The sequence below is a fragment of the Alternaria conjuncta genome (genome assembly GCF_024043145.1).
Source record: "Alternaria conjuncta strain BMP 0040 chromosome Unknown scaffold_13, whole genome shotgun sequence".
Lineage (NCBI taxonomy): Eukaryota > Fungi > Ascomycota > Dothideomycetes > Pleosporales > Pleosporaceae > Alternaria > Alternaria conjuncta.
The window spans coordinates 687,807-702,722 of NW_026250102.1; the positions used below are offsets into that span (position 1 = coordinate 687,807).

The 14,916-nt window shown below is 50.7% G+C and overlaps 6 protein-coding genes across 6 annotated transcripts; 3 read left to right on the top strand and 3 right to left on the bottom strand.

Annotated features, from left to right (window-relative positions):
• Positions 1-1,124: 1,124 nt before the first annotated feature.
• Positions 1,125-1,989, top strand: J4E85_008553 (uncharacterized protein; the record flags this gene model as incomplete). Its single annotated transcript, XM_051472777.1, has 2 exons — positions 1,125-1,148; positions 1,309-1,989. The coding sequence occupies 2 exons, from the start codon at positions 1,125-1,127 to the stop codon at positions 1,987-1,989; spliced, it is 705 nt and encodes a 234-aa protein (XP_051323598.1).
• Positions 1,990-5,187: 3,198 nt separating this feature from the next.
• Positions 5,188-7,161, bottom strand: J4E85_008554 (uncharacterized protein; the record flags this gene model as incomplete). The annotated part of the gene is made up of 2 exons (XM_051472778.1): positions 5,188-6,968; positions 7,020-7,161. The coding sequence occupies 2 exons, from the start codon at positions 7,159-7,161 to the stop codon at positions 5,188-5,190; spliced, it is 1,923 nt and encodes a 640-aa protein (XP_051323599.1).
• A 918-nt stretch (positions 7,162-8,079) lies between these two features.
• Positions 8,080-8,505, top strand: J4E85_008555 (uncharacterized protein; the record flags this gene model as incomplete). The annotated part of the gene is made up of 2 exons (XM_051472779.1): positions 8,080-8,232; positions 8,290-8,505. The coding sequence occupies 2 exons, from the start codon at positions 8,080-8,082 to the stop codon at positions 8,503-8,505; spliced, it is 369 nt and encodes a 122-aa protein (XP_051323600.1).
• Positions 8,506-9,088: 583 nt separating this feature from the next.
• J4E85_008556 (uncharacterized protein) lies at positions 9,089-9,919 on the bottom strand (the record flags this gene model as incomplete). The annotated part of the gene is made up of 1 exon (XM_051472780.1): positions 9,089-9,919. The coding sequence occupies one exon, from the start codon at positions 9,917-9,919 to the stop codon at positions 9,089-9,091; it is 831 nt and encodes a 276-aa protein (XP_051323601.1).
• Positions 9,920-10,667: 748 nt separating this feature from the next.
• On the bottom strand, positions 10,668-12,352 carry J4E85_008557 (uncharacterized protein; the record flags this gene model as incomplete). Its single annotated transcript, XM_051472781.1, has 4 exons — positions 10,668-11,507; positions 11,561-11,950; positions 11,999-12,081; positions 12,130-12,352. 4 exons carry the CDS (start codon positions 12,350-12,352, stop codon positions 10,668-10,670), a joined length of 1,536 nt encoding a protein of 511 aa, XP_051323602.1.
• Positions 12,353-14,591: 2,239 nt separating this feature from the next.
• Positions 14,592-14,906, top strand: J4E85_008558 (uncharacterized protein; the record flags this gene model as incomplete). Its single annotated transcript, XM_051472782.1, has 2 exons — positions 14,592-14,765; positions 14,871-14,906. The coding sequence occupies 2 exons, from the start codon at positions 14,592-14,594 to the stop codon at positions 14,904-14,906; spliced, it is 210 nt and encodes a 69-aa protein (XP_051323603.1).
• Between the last annotated feature and the right edge of the window lie 10 nt (positions 14,907-14,916).

A 14,916-nucleotide genomic window follows, 5' to 3' on the forward strand; every position in this document is an offset into this window, starting at 1 on the left:
CTGCGCGTTCCTCCGCGGGCCACCAAACCGTTTCCCCGAGATCATTTCGCCTACTTGCCTTGTTTGCCACTATTGCATGCCTAGTAACCTGGCTCTGCATAACCTGGCACAATCATCAGAGTCATGGGTTTGCGGCGACGCACCGTAGGCTCGACTCGTTTCTCGATACCTTGGAAATGGCTTCCAGCACCATAGCCGACTGTTGCCCAGTATCTCAAGATACTAGTGCCATGTATCACGCTCTCAACAATGCTATTATCTTAGGTCGGGACGCTAGACATGCCGTCGATGCAGCTGTAAATCAGCTGGGTAAAACTTTCTACCCGCGGAACACCTTTGGAGACATGTCTTGTCAAGAAGCGAGCCGCCTTAGCGTGAGGTTAGAAGCTGCAGCGAAGCGTGCATCCGACGTTACCGACTATCACGCGAGGGCGCTTCTTTACTGTGAAAGCGTTACATCAGAAGTGCAGCAAGCCTTGAAACGCGTTGACAAGGATCGAATGAACCTCTACGCTAGTCGAAAACAAAAGCACGTAGGGCTTCGGCAGCAGGTTTCTGAGCTCTTGGGTGGCGTTACTGATGCATCTTTTGACACGACGTTGAGCAGTTACGATGCACAAGCAGCAACTCTTAAGAAGCTTGAAGAGATCCAGAGCAATGCGTTGTTCGCCAGCAAAGGGTTCAAAGAAGAGCAGGCTATCTGGCAAAGCGTTGCAAGCACCTTGAGCGAATTGTCGCATGGCCTCCTTGAGAAGACACATGGAGGAGCAGAGGGTGACTTGTGTGTCAGTCGTGACCATCGCGAGGGACTTGTGCACAGACTTGACGTCGTGGCGAAGAGGGCTACATCGTGAACTGAGTTGACAGTGGCTGAGATAGTCTCAACATAGCGCGTTCTCGTACCTACAGCATATCCACGACGCTGTTTAGTGGACACATCATATGACACATGTCTCATGGAAGGATGCCTGCAAAGCATGTGGACAAGTAAAAGAGAGCCATACTCGCCAAATTCTCCATCGTGTCACAGCATATTCGTTGCATCTTGCTCTTTTCCGCTGAATTAGCCTCTGCTTCAGATTCTTCTCTACCTCGCTCAAGTCGTATATCTTAGCCTATTCAATATGCTACCAACATCACGACACTGGGTCCCTACTTGTACTGCTTTAGCTGTCAGGTTACTTTGTTGCTTAGTAGTAAGTTAGTGACTCCAACATGCGCTTTACCTTCTGACACTTCTATGTAAAGTTGTACACCTGCCTCTGCAACGCCAGTAACGCGGCCATCACTGGAACAAACAAACACCAGACCTTGCCCGGCGGCCACCTTCCAGCCGATTTGCTATGCATGCCAGCAATTCCCCATCTTCGCGCCGCGCTCGCACCCAGCCAACCCGACCGTTGCCTCAAGACAGAACTGTCGGCACCTTTCCTCGAACTTGCCTGCGATTTCGAAGTCAACGGATATTGCTCTGGCCCTACATGCGACTACTGGTTCGGCGCTGTGACGCGATTCCAGAATAAGCGCCACATGAGCATCGAAGAAGCCGCGGCGGACCCAGAACTGTCTGTGAAAGTAGTCAACACCTTGCTGGACAATGCGCGCGCCAAATTCATCCTTGGTCTTGACCTGATCAACCTTTCGGCAATGCAAGCGGGAAAGCTTGATACTGATCATGAGCACCACGTTCTCGGCATCGGACTGCAGGTTAGCATCGTGCTTATGTGGCACTGTGACGAGACTCGCACTCGCGCGATGAGAAGTAAGGAATGGTCGAAGATGTACAGGGATGTCGTTGCAATGAAAGAGAAGCTGCACAAATTCGGTACCCAGATGCTGTGTTGGTCATCAAGCGAGTATCCCCCACGGTCCGAGCGATGCAATGTCATGGACATGACCATGGAAGTCTTCAGTATGCTGATAGCAGAGCTCAAGCGCCGGATGCGATATGGAACGTCTCAGTGTATTGCTGCAAAGGATGAGTTGTGAATAAGATGGAGGGAGGGGGGGTTCGTCATCCGTACGAATCGGTGCGGGGAAGGTCCATGAGTACATGCGGCTGCTCCGCTCAAAGATGTTAAATTGTACATTTCTTTTGTCCATCAAGTTCTTTGCATCCGAAGGAAGACATGGGTTGATACTCCCACAAAACGAATCTATCTTAATACAGCTTTGTAATCTCCGATGTGATACATCTGTGCATCATTTATTGTCAGGGTTGTGGCATCTACGGTATCCTTTTTGAAACATCAGAAGCCCTCAATCGTTCATGGCCATATGTGAGACTTACATCCTCTTCTCCACGGCGACTTCTACACAAGCCACATTCACCAAGATTGATTGAGGTGCCCGTCGTCAAAGCTCCACACGTATCCTACATCTCGCTAGACTCTCCACTTTCGTACCAGTCCTTCGGCCCAAGTATAGCAGTTGTGATCATGCGAGGCGTATCCAGCACCCACAATGCTTGGCGAGATAGCCACATGATGATTCGGCGACTGCACCGAGCACATGGCCCCCTCACATGTTCTTGAAGCCAACGTTGGAGATCGTGCGTACATTGAACACTTCTCTGGGTCATTTTGACTAATTTTTTGTAATGCCAATGGGATGTGTGTCTGATGAGAGATTTCTGGCAAGCGTACTGGATGAGATATCGTATGAAGTCGTTGTCCTTGATCAAGATGGCTGTAAGGATACCTGCAATGACCGCTGGAAACATTGGCGAAATAATGTGGCGGCTCAGTTCAAAAGTGGTACAATCTTTTCTGACCTATTACAACCATGGAGTAGGTTTGCTCAAGATGCAAATGACTTACGTACAAAGGAAAATTGTGGAGGGAATGGAAGCTCCACCTGCGGCTGTTTTGGAAGCACTAGTACCATACCAGATTCGCGCTAGCGCTAGATGCTTGCAGTTGCCCAAAGGAACCCCATCGCGCGTGCGGGTTTCTTTGCCATTCACCACCTTTAGTGAATACGGAGCTCACATCAACTACAACGCGCAAAGCTGACGGCACAGCAAGATGCTTGCTGTTGCTTCGTTTCTTCTTTTGTGGTGCGTCGCTGTTGCCCCTCTGTTCAAACCATGGTGTGCCGATGCGCGGCCGGTGAGATACTGGAAAAGGGTAGGCTTTGTACAATAAGAGCCGCTGTATTATTGCTAATCTCCCTGCAGCAACTACTGCAAATAGCACTTGCATTCTTCATACTATTCTTTGTCGTTTTGGGCACATTTCACGTTCTCAGCCTGATTGCAGTTCGCTGCCTCGGTGCAGAGGCCTTAGAGCGATTCCTTGCCGAGCGAGGATGGCTTCAACGTTGCGCGTACTATGCGTCCATCGTTACATGGGCACTTTGGTGGCAGAAGGTCTGGTAACTTGGCACAGGTAATTAACATTGAGAGCTACGGCGCACGCAGTCTGACATCTTCACTAGCTCGCCTACCGTCGCAATCGTTCCTTCCCAGCTACGTTCACGCCAGAACCGTAAACGCCTGGCCGACGAGTTCGCCCATTCTCTCCCACCGAACCCGCCGTACTCTCGTCCTCCGTCCTCGTTTCACGAAATTCTGATCGATCATGTCCGTCCCAAGCTATCGCCTAGTAGTACTGCAAGGGCGCAGACCGATGGGCCACTCACGAGCTCCGCAACCCATACCCATCCCGTACACAGAGATACTCTGCGATAAGAGGGATTACAATCTTCGGAGGTCTGAAGCTACTGCTCAGTACTGCGACGGCTCCCTGTGCTTGTGGCAATCGTAAAGGGTACCCACAGGCATCATCTTTGTCTTTCGGCATTGTTCGCCAGCTAGGGTCTGCCCAATACACCGCGACCGGACCAGGTCCTCAGCTCTGGAGTTTTGGATTGGCGTTTCTTCCGAATGTGCGGTATACGTTGTGCAGACGCGTTCGGTAATCTTGGTTGGCAGGCACATGATTGTATCCAAGGCGAGGGCGAGAAATCTTGTAGGGTGCATAATAAGCCGACTTTGCATCAGCTTGATGCTGCAAAAGACTAATACTTCACCAAGAGCGATGGTGAGACGAGCGCAACCCCAGAGCAGTTGAATCAGTTCATGCAATTTGTTGATAATAGTCCAGGCAATAAGGACCGCGATACCGAAGATAACAATTGCAGATGAAGAAATCATGATCAGCTATGAACTTCCTGCAAGGGGCTTTGGACTGCTTTTATGTACACAAAGGTGTCATTTCTGGGGCTTTCTAGAATGGACGTGATGACAGTCGAACTTGCTAGCTGGTCCGCCTACCATTACATCCGGAGAAGCTCCATCTCGCCTCACCAGGCGGTAGGCTGTGACGACCTAGTATCCACCATCTATCTCACTAACACCGCCGCTGATATGTTGAAAGATATGAACTCAAGCCTAGAAAGATACCTCGAGAAAAGTGGTCATGAGTTTGTCTTCTCCGCGGACCCTAACTTGTTCGAGCTTTAGCACGAGTTTCCGCGTGCATATTGACACCCTCACTGGGCCTCTTGCCATGAACGACATTCAGATATCCGTCGTCGTGATGAGCCCAACCACACTCTTGACCCAACATATGACAGAATCCATCGTCTCTTGGTTCATCGTAGAACGAACAGGCTTCCCGTTCGCAAGTCAACCCACCATTTTTACATTCCTCACAAGACCCGCGATTATTGTCGCACAGTTTGGCTTCCTTGTAACATGTTGAGCATGGGACGTGGGCCTGGAAGAGGTCATGGAGCTGCTGTTGGAGACCACGGGGCATGCGGTTGAACGTGCATCTATTGATGTGCTTACCGTCACAATTCCCACAATTTGGGAACCCATTTCTGTAGATTGGTTTTCCATGGGCGTATTGGATCTCCGGGCGAAGCACCTTGCAGCTCTCTGCATCGGGGCAAGAATCACAGTGCAGTCCTGGCTCGGCCACGACACCGGAGAGAGCGACAAGTTCCTCTATAGTCATGCCGTAGGTCGGGTCCTCGATAAGATCCCGTCGTGCAAGCGGGCGACGTTTGCGAAGCGGTCTGTGCGCATATGGAGTTTCTGCATCGGTAAGGGCTTTTTCGAAGGCAGCTGCTGACCAGGACGCGGCGTTGGGCGGCAAGGTCGAAAGGACTCGCATCATCAACCTGAGAAGCATTAGCAGTTTTTCCTGCACATCCTAGATGTTGAAAGAAGTTATTGACTTACCAGTCATTTCGACCTCTTCTCTCGACCTTCAATGAGGTTCCATGGTTCCACTGCGTCTGCAACAAGCCAGTTGGGCCGTTGAGATCTACAACGAATTCTCCCTTCTCGAACAACGTGCATAAAAACTCGTGAACTTCTCCTCCGGGTAGGCTAAATATACTTAGATCAGGACACGCGGTGGAGTTGAGGAATGGCTTTGCGATGAGAGGTCCTGTGTCGCGACCAAGCTCGTTTCCAACCAGCCATTGCGTCTTGTATGACCAGCCTCTTTCATTATCTCCAGTATCGCAAGTACCGCATGAATGCGACTCGTCTATCATGGCAGTGTGGTCTGACCGTAGCAGAACGACCCGGTCGATACAAAGCGCTTCGCTTCTCTCAGGTATGCCGCCAGTCGAGGCTACATATAGGAAATCCTGTGCTCCACAAGCTGGTATGATAACCCTTGAGGAATTTGCGAGTTCAAGAAGGGTTGAGGTGGGTACGTCGCGAGACTGGGCGCTTACGTTGTGTGGCAGGAGTTTGAGTAGGATGCATCTGGGCCCACTAGGTGACTTCTGAAAGAGCGAAACAGGAAGGATACCACTACATTCGAAGTTTCTTCGGTCTTCGCCCCTCCACTTGTGTTCTATGAACACTGCATCGGCGGTTGGATGATCTGACAGCGGGATGCAGACGTGTTGGCCAAGCTTCCAGCACTGGTTGTTGAGTTTGGTACTGAATGCGTCTGCAAATTCTCGGAGGTCTGTATTTGCTGTGTCTTCTGAAATATCATTCTCTATGATATCGTTGGGGACGCTCTTGTCTGGAACATTGTCGTCATAGAGCGTGGTGTTTTTCCACTTGTCACGGATCCTGATCTTAGCAATCTTTCCATACTCTCTGATGGTTTTGGCGAACTTTTCGGGTGCATCCGTTGAGGTCAAATTGATCCTCGCAGGCGGTGTCGAATGCGTGGCCTGGTCTTCATCGGCTTTGAGTCTCGTATGAATCATCAAATCATCCTCAAGCTGATTGATACGGAAGTGCCAATTGTAGATCGGTTGTAGTTCTTCTGCGGCACACCAGCTAAGCGATTTCCCCGATGTGGGGCCGTAAGTTTTGTGCTCGATCAGATATTCGACTCCTTCCTTGTGGTCTCGGAGGATGAAGTCAGCTACCAACGGTTCCGTCGGATTTGGAATGACGCTCATCTGAGTCTCAGGACATCGCTCTAAGAAATTGGCTAAACGCTGGATCGTTTCTCTCGACGTCCGAGTGTCGGAGTTATTGCGGGAAAACTGGAAGATACCGTCTACTGTCGTATCCGGAGCCGGTACGTGCCAACCAGAGAACACGATATGATTGGTGGGGTTCGTGTACCATGATTTGGTTTCAGCCGCAGTGTTGATCCTCAGGATGGCTTCATACACGTCGTCTTCGTGGACAGCGAATGGGGCAAGGAGAGCATAGCTAACATTGGCTCTCCAAGTTCCGGAAGCTTGGCTGGATTCTTTGGTTCTGTTGAGACGAGTTTGTACCCAGGAAAGACCTTGGTAGCTTCGCAGGGGGACGATACACAGGAAATGTGGAATTGCGGGCATCATGACGATATAGAAATGAGCCCACTGGGTTGGCCTCGTGATGCTGGTCTTGACATCGAATCGGTACAGTCTTAACGGGATGGAATTAGTCCTCTGCTCAAGTGACCAATGCTCGGTACCTCTGATTTCAACAGCTGGGAAGTCGGAGGGGGGGTCGACGATGAACCCTCCATCAATGGTGCCGCCCTCGGGTCCTACAAGTCAACCATCAGTTGCTATGATACCAAATCACGACCAAGACTCACCTCGTATCGTCGCGATCTTTGTCTTGAACTTAGCCTGCCCATTCGCGCAAACCGAGCTCAGTGTACGGAAAGTCTCAGGTTCTCCGAACCAGCCGACCACATTACGGATGGATGCGATTGTATTTTGAAGTGTTGCTGGCATATTGCGTTACTCTAGGAGATACCGCAGTAGTCGGGGTATCGAACAACACTGCCTTACGACCTTAAATGTCCTCCGTATCGCTAGCTTGTTCATCGCCCAGGTTTTACATCCTCCTGAGGTCAGCAAACAAGCCAGGCTTATGAGTATATTCAACAACCACATATCAAACTCGATATGTACTCACGTATTCTCAAGCGTCGAAACTGTCAAGCATGACGACAAAGCTTGCACGATTGTTGACCTTGGATGCATTAACGAACAGCTTCATCTTTTGACATCCAGCATACGCATTTGCTATGTAACGCTGAATACACCTTAGTGCCATCAAGCTGCGCCCACAAACAGTGGATCACTGCGTAGTGAGGGCGGGCTTCCTTCTTTTGTCTCTAGATAGATGGAAGCATCGTCAGGCCGCGTTCACAAACGGATTGCTTTTGCATGAGATTGTTGGCCTAGTCTCTCTGGCTGAATTCCTATTTCCTTCCAATTACACATCCTTTTGTTGAACGCAACGGGGTATCTCGGAAAGTATGACTAGTCAAGATCAACTGCAGTTGTTTCAAGCCGTCAAGACTGCGTCCGATGGTGGCGAAATCATTGAGACCATAAGGAGTCACTCAAAGCAGAGTCTGTCATGGGCGAGTCTATCTTCTTTTTATAACGACGGAATATTCTAATTCCCTTTAGTTCCAGGACATCATCCCAGGGCTTGTTCCAGGAGACGAAAGCAATGAGCCTTGGCTAGCCGAAGCAAGGGATCTACTATGGCTGGCCGACGACTATACACAACACGAGAGATTGCGGGAGCGAAAGACTTCTCTGCAAGCCCCTGAGCCTCTTCCGCTGCATGTCGACCTCTTCAATCTAAGATCATACTGGCCATTGTGCATCCGTTACCTTTCACCAATGACACCAGACATGGCCAAAGCTGTGAATACGGTATCGCAAGTCCTGTACCGGTCCGACATCCATGAGTACAAGCAGGGTGGTGTAAGCGACGTCGCCATCTTTGACCGGATCTGGTTTATCATCACTCGGCAATCAGTACAAGACAAGTTTATAAGCCCAATAGTCAGGGAATTGAACAAACTCATCATTGCTGCAGAAGATGACCTGGACAAGATGCAGGTAGACGACATCTTACCAAGCGAGGATGCAGCCACAGACTTCCAGCAAGTTCAATTACAAAATGATTATCACACTAGCTTACTTCAAGCGCTGGTAGTGCTCCGTAAGACTATCATAGAGGAGAAAGATGTTTGGGATAAGAGCCATGACAGCGCTGTGAGAAAGCACGATCGTGGGCAGGATGTCATCGGCGAAGCGAAGAGGAGCAAGCGTTGATGTGGCGCATAGGTGAATGAGTCAAGTCTGCTTACAGAGCGATCGCATTCACTTTTGTGACATTCACTCACTTTGTACCCCTATCTTGGGTTGGTGTTTATGCTTTCTGACCGAAAACCAACGCGCTACCATTGCGCCAAGGCTCCGAATGTATTTCGATGAAGAATTTTGGGAACACAACAATAATGACTCCAAGTTTTATGATAGCTGCAGCAGCCTCGTAGCAGATCTTCTTGATCTAGAACACCCTATCAAGGGACAGCCAAGCAGTCCTCCCATAGGATGTGTGCTTTTTTCGCATGAGGGGCAGTGTGCGTCGTGCTAATGCTGTGACACATCACTATGCCCCACGTCGATCCACAATCTTCGCGTCGCTGCGCAGCTTCATGCAGACCACTGAAAGCCGCGGTACAGATAGACTTTAGAGCCATTTAGATAGCAGAGCTGGTAGACAAGACATTTATTGCTTACAAGAAAGTCCTACACAAACGCTTCCACATGCGCAAAGCTTTCCATACGCCAAACCTATGCAATCGCTAATCAACACGACAAGTTATACGCCAACAAACTGCTTTGCAAGCTCTCAATTCCGTGGCTTCCGCCACAACTCCTCCGGGTCCAGTTGCCGTGTTGGAGACACTCCACTACTCGGTTGCGAGTACTCAATACCACATGCGCCGCGATCCAAAGCAAGCGTGTTCAAGTTCCAATGAAGCTGCTCATCAGGATCCGTCGCCAGACTCGTTCGAGTACGTCCTTGCGGCTGGTATTGTGCTTGCTCGGCGTTTGAGTTGTTTGACGCCATCAAAGAAAGAGATAATGTGTCGAGCTCGGTCGCAAAGTCCATCTCCTCTTTGCTAGCTTCCAGCGCAGAGCAGATGTTGCTCGGTCGTGTTTTGGCTTTAATCTCCAACTCGTACACTCGCTGGTCGCGCGAGAACTCTGCTTCGAGCTGTCGGTGCTCGGCATACCACTGCTCGTACTGCTCTTTACTCATCTGCCCCATGGGAGGGTAGGTCGCATTATGCGCCGCTTGCCGTTGCTCCCAAATCTTCGCTGCTTCTGCTTGGATGCATTCGTTACATACAAAGGCAGCATCAACCGTGTTGCCATACGGATCGATGCAGTTTTCGCCACAGTCTTCGACAAGGTCCGTCCGGATGCGGTGAGAGCAGAGTAGCTGGTGATAGAGACGACCTTGGCACGGCGCAAAACGCTTGGTCCGGATGTTGTTGAACGTGGAGACGGGTATTTGTTGCGAGGTAGATGAAGAGGCGAAGGGGTTGTTTGCTCCTTCGTCTGGGGTGCTCGTCCAGCCCCATCGACATGCCATTACAAGATTTGCGTGAGACATAGTGTCGTCGGAGACTTTAGAGTTTGGCATGGCCCTAAAGGCACTGTTTGAAAAATCCATAATGAGGTTGATCTCCAAGTTGGACTTTTGAAGTTTGCAGAAGATATGCGGGTGGCGTCAGCTGACAACGCGTGGTTGCCTTGAGTGATGGTATTGATTGGACCTTCGAAAGTTACACAGTATCGAAGTGATTGATGTTGTGCGATTCCCGACGCGAAAGTGATCAAGGTCTGCGTTGAATAATCGGCGCTGTTCCTGTGGTCGCGTGGAGGTGCATCGTGTGTGCACAGAGCGCTAACAGAGTGTGACGCTAGCTATCGCAAGGCGTTCACTCTATGGTCCCCGGCAGTGAAAGGAGTATTGGCAACTCTGGTGAAGCGGGCCGATAGTGATGTGTCGTACGAATGTGCTGCTGAATCCTCGACGGATGATGTGCTGCTGGGATGGGCTGCGATAAAACGTGGTGAGTCGTCGCGCGACGCACTGCCTGGGTGGCCAAAGCTCGCGGTAGACGCTAAGCCCTGTTCGGGCCGATGACGATATGGAACCTTCCAGTATCTCGCCAAGTCAGCATCCAGCCACTCACCAGCCTTCACACATGTATCACGAGTAGTTCTGATTGAGACACTGAGGAAAAGCAATTTGAAGAGGGGAACTGTTGTCTCAGCACCTGTACGCGTCGTCATACAGTGAGGTAACGAAAGAAGGGGGTGGCAAAGAAGTAAAACAGGGGGATCAATCGATGCACAATCCTGCTAATCGTCTCTATATCCAACTCAATACCCTACAATCTCCAGTTTCCAAGTCTCTAGATCAAGAATCTGAAACCTCTCTCGGCACCAACCCCAGGGACAGCGTTGATTGCGCCCTTAACGTGTTCTCCACGAGCAAGTTTCTTGTTCAGCCGCCCCAGTATAATGCGCATGATGACCGCCATGATAATGGCCAGTGCTGCAGTTGCGCAATCCACACTCAGGGGAACCGTCAAATCCGCCGGACCACTCTTTGGCTGAGGATACATGTAGCTTGCATAAATCGAGCTCGTATTACTGATCGCGTTGATGAAAGCCAGTGCAGCCGCCCTCTTCGCTGGCGGACGAGGCAAAGAGTTGGAGATCCAGGCCAGAGCTACGACATATCCAGTGTATACACCAGGTACCATCAGCATCATGGCGACGTAGCGAGGTGCTGTTGCAGTCGTAGCGGCGGCAAGGATGAAGGCTGCTACGCCGACGCAGAGAGGGAGGACGATGTGGAAGAATCGTTCGCCGGTGCGGTCGGCATGCCAGGCGTTGAGGTACGTAGTGATGACCGCGAGAACATAAGGTGGCGCTGTTAGCAGAAGCGTCTCGATGTTTGGGTATCCTAGCGTCTTGACCACTGTTGGGAAGAAGTTGGTAACACTGGCCGAGGATACGTTTGCTAGAAGCATGATGGTAAGCACCCAAGTCTTGATATCGAGTAACGCAAGCTTTAGGCCGTGGAAGAAGGTCTGCGACTCTGCCGAAACCCAGTCGTCTTCACCGACGTCTTCCTGAAGCCTATAGACGGCGAGTTGGCGTTCCTCCTCTGTAAGCCAGGAAGTTGTTCGCGGGAAGTTGGGTAGGATCCAGAAGGCGCCAAAGGCAATCGCGACGGTAATGATACCCTGAAGGATCAGCTGACATCCCAGACACCCGGCTCGGCGCGTGCGATACTTACCTCGATTATGAACACCCAACGCCACGCTCTCAAGCCCTGCGTGCCATCCATATTACTCGTGATCCCCGCGGTGATGAGCCCACCGAAGGCGCCCGAGATCAAGCTTCCAGAGTAAAGAACCGCCGTTCTCAGACCCAGCTCCTTCCTCGTATACCAAGCGCTGAGGTAGAACAGACATCCTGGGAAGTATGCGGCTTCGATGAATCCCAGGAAGAAGCGGCACACCACCAGTCCAGCAAAGTTCTGGCATGCAGCAGTCGCACCCGATATGATACCCCAGATGATCATGCACGTCGGAAGGTATATGGCTGGTTTTCCTGTTTTATTGAGAAACAGATTTGACGGGATCTGCATCAAGATGTAGCCGACGAACAAAATGGAGACGGTTGTCTATTCAAGTTAATGAGAAACTTGCTGTTGGTTTCAGCAACCACATACTTGATACTGCACACTCGTGAGTTCCAGCTCGTCTTGAAGACCTGCTAGGCGAACGGCAGCGATATTATTCCTATCGAGGTAATCTGGACATTATCAGCGCTACCCACCCGCGGCCATCTACCAAAACATACTCATGATATACATCAGGATAATCATCGGCAACAATCTCGTATCGATCTTCCGTCGCATCCTCTTCTCTGCTTCAATCCTTTCATCGGCACTCATAGCAGCCACCAACGGCGGTGGGACCAGCTTGCGATGCCCATCAACGACCCCATTTCCTGCTTCTAGAGTAGTAGGCGCGATTTTGTCATCCGAGATATGCTCAATCGAAGGTTTTCGGTCGTCGGCCATTGTCGCGCGCGTCGAGCGAACTATGCGATTGTCGATTCGACGTAGGCAATGCGATGGCGTCAAGCTGAAATGTGATCAATGTGAAGGCGCAGCGACAAGAGACGATAAGCAACACTGCGGGGCCCCAAGCTTCCACTTATATGAAGCTTGCCCGTACTCCCAAGCATCGACTGGGGTAGCTCGCGCCATGTACATCATTCAACGACCGTCATGCGACGAAGACATACACCAGCGCACACCCATACCATATAGCCGAGGGCGGTTGCCGACAACCGTGCAGGAATGTCGGCCCGCTGTAAAGATCAGCATCTCACGACGACGGAGATTCGCACGCGATTCGTCAATTGGGATGGCAGTTAGTCGTAGCAATATGCTGATGCAACGGTGTGCATGCGACACGGGCTAGTAGCGTTCGTGTTGGAGGATAAATCGACATGCGGGGTGAAGATCGACCGAAGCGTCATAGCTGGCGCGAAAGTCCGGGGTGCGGACGGCTTGTTGCACGGCAACTGCAAGCGACATGCCCTCTTCTCTTTCGTCACCGTACGCTTTGCCAGCATCACGTCTCTCATGTCTTGTCGCTGGCTTTCGCGCCTTGAGCTTGCAGTATGGTTAAGGACCACGCTGCCTTCGGTACCAGTGACACAAGCACCCCAGAATTGGCCCGAACGGCTACAATGCGCGATATCCTCCATCAACGAACGCAAAACCTTGTGTGTAGTTATCACAAACGTATTTTGAAAGTCGCCGAATTATGCAATTTAGGCAGGCAGCATAGCAGGACGAGCTCTAGTCTGGTAGTCGGACTTCGCTCCATCGAATGGCGGTGATCGGTATTAGAGCAGTACTAACCATCTGGTAGCGGAACCACAATCTACCACGGCTCACCTGTGGCGCAGCTATCGCACTTCGTATACAAAATCAGGCAGTCCTCTGCACCTTAGCTATACATTCCCACTTTTGCAACTTCAACACCGAAAGCTATAGCTCACGAATACACAGTCATGTACGACGAACAGCTCCCCTTTTACGTACCGAACACTTCATCAACACCAAATTCATCATGGCGTGTTCCAACCCCTCAAACTCGAACGGCTGAAGAGCAGTTCCAGTTTGACCTACAGTGCCAGAGGGAGCATTTTCGACTAGAACTTCTGCGCGCGAAGGACGACCACGAACGCGCTATGAGAATACTGAGAATGGCGTCTCATTTTACCAAACTACTCTTTCTCGCTCTCATGGTATACCTGATAGCAGGAATGGTCTCAGACGTACGCTGTGTTCTCGCGCCAGAAGCCAAGGCAGTAATCAAGACCACGCCTGCAATCGACGCCGCACCAGGAACTGAACAGGTATGTTTGATATATGATTATACTTCCTAAAAAGAGACTAAATATGCTAATACCCTACATAGTTTTGGTCTAACTTGACGGAGGAACAGATCGCGTTACCTAACCGCGAATATGACGCGATCGTGGCTCGATTGAGCGAGAATCGGAAGGCTCGAAGACAAGCCCGGTGTCAAAGGTGGTCCTCATACAAGATAGCACATACGCCTGCGACACCAAGCCCAACACAAAATCATTAGTTCACCGTACAAGGTCTAGTGGGGAGACAAGGCGAGTAGTAGTCGGTCTTGAGACCTCAGGAGAACAGGGTCCCGTTCCGCATACAGATTATCTTGGCAGTTACTGGCTATCGCCAGCGTGAAGACAATGGGACAGTCTTCGTAACCGAGATACTTGCACTTATCTGTTTTTAAATTCTTCCTGCGAAAAAAAGCTAATCTGCGGTCACCTGGAGAAGGGCAAGGTGAAGGCAGCTAAGATACTCGCGGCCTGGAGTGGGCCCAAGCTTTGTGACTAGATACTCTACCTGACCAGATTTGATTCTTTGTCTCCAACACCTCTACACCCTAGCTCATCTCGCCCTTCATATCATCAGACTCTCAAAACCGTAAACCCGACCATCATCAACATCCAAACTATGCCTCCAGCCAAAGACAAGTGCGTGTGGTCGGTAAGTGTTGATCTCGGACTCTGCCGTCGTGCTTCGCTGACGATCATAGGTACTTGTGCGCGGAGAAGCACGTGTGGCAAAAGCAGCAGAGCTTCGAGCTCTGGTCGATGGGGTTGATGGGTGCACCATCATCCGCGACTTCACGATCGAAGGGAGCGGTTTCCTGTACGGCGATACTACGCTTTCCAAGGCTTCGCGCTGACAATTGTATAGTTACCAAATGGCGGCCACCACTCGGATCAATCCCTTACGGTCCTACATTGGCAAGGGCGCCAAAGCCAACGTCCAGATCAAGGCCCACCCCAAGTCAACCTTGGTTGCGGGAGCAGCGACCACCCAAGCGGAAGAAGGCGACGAGTACGCATACACTTCTGCGGACGATTTGAGCGACAATGTTTGAGCCTTCCCCACTCATACCAAGATGAAGAGACGAAGTTCGGGTGGAATTCGGGGCCACGTACCAGACAGAATGCAGTACTAGTGATGAGATGAAATGCAGCCATATTTACTGGATTTCCTCATCGACCGAAAGTAGCTTATTTCAT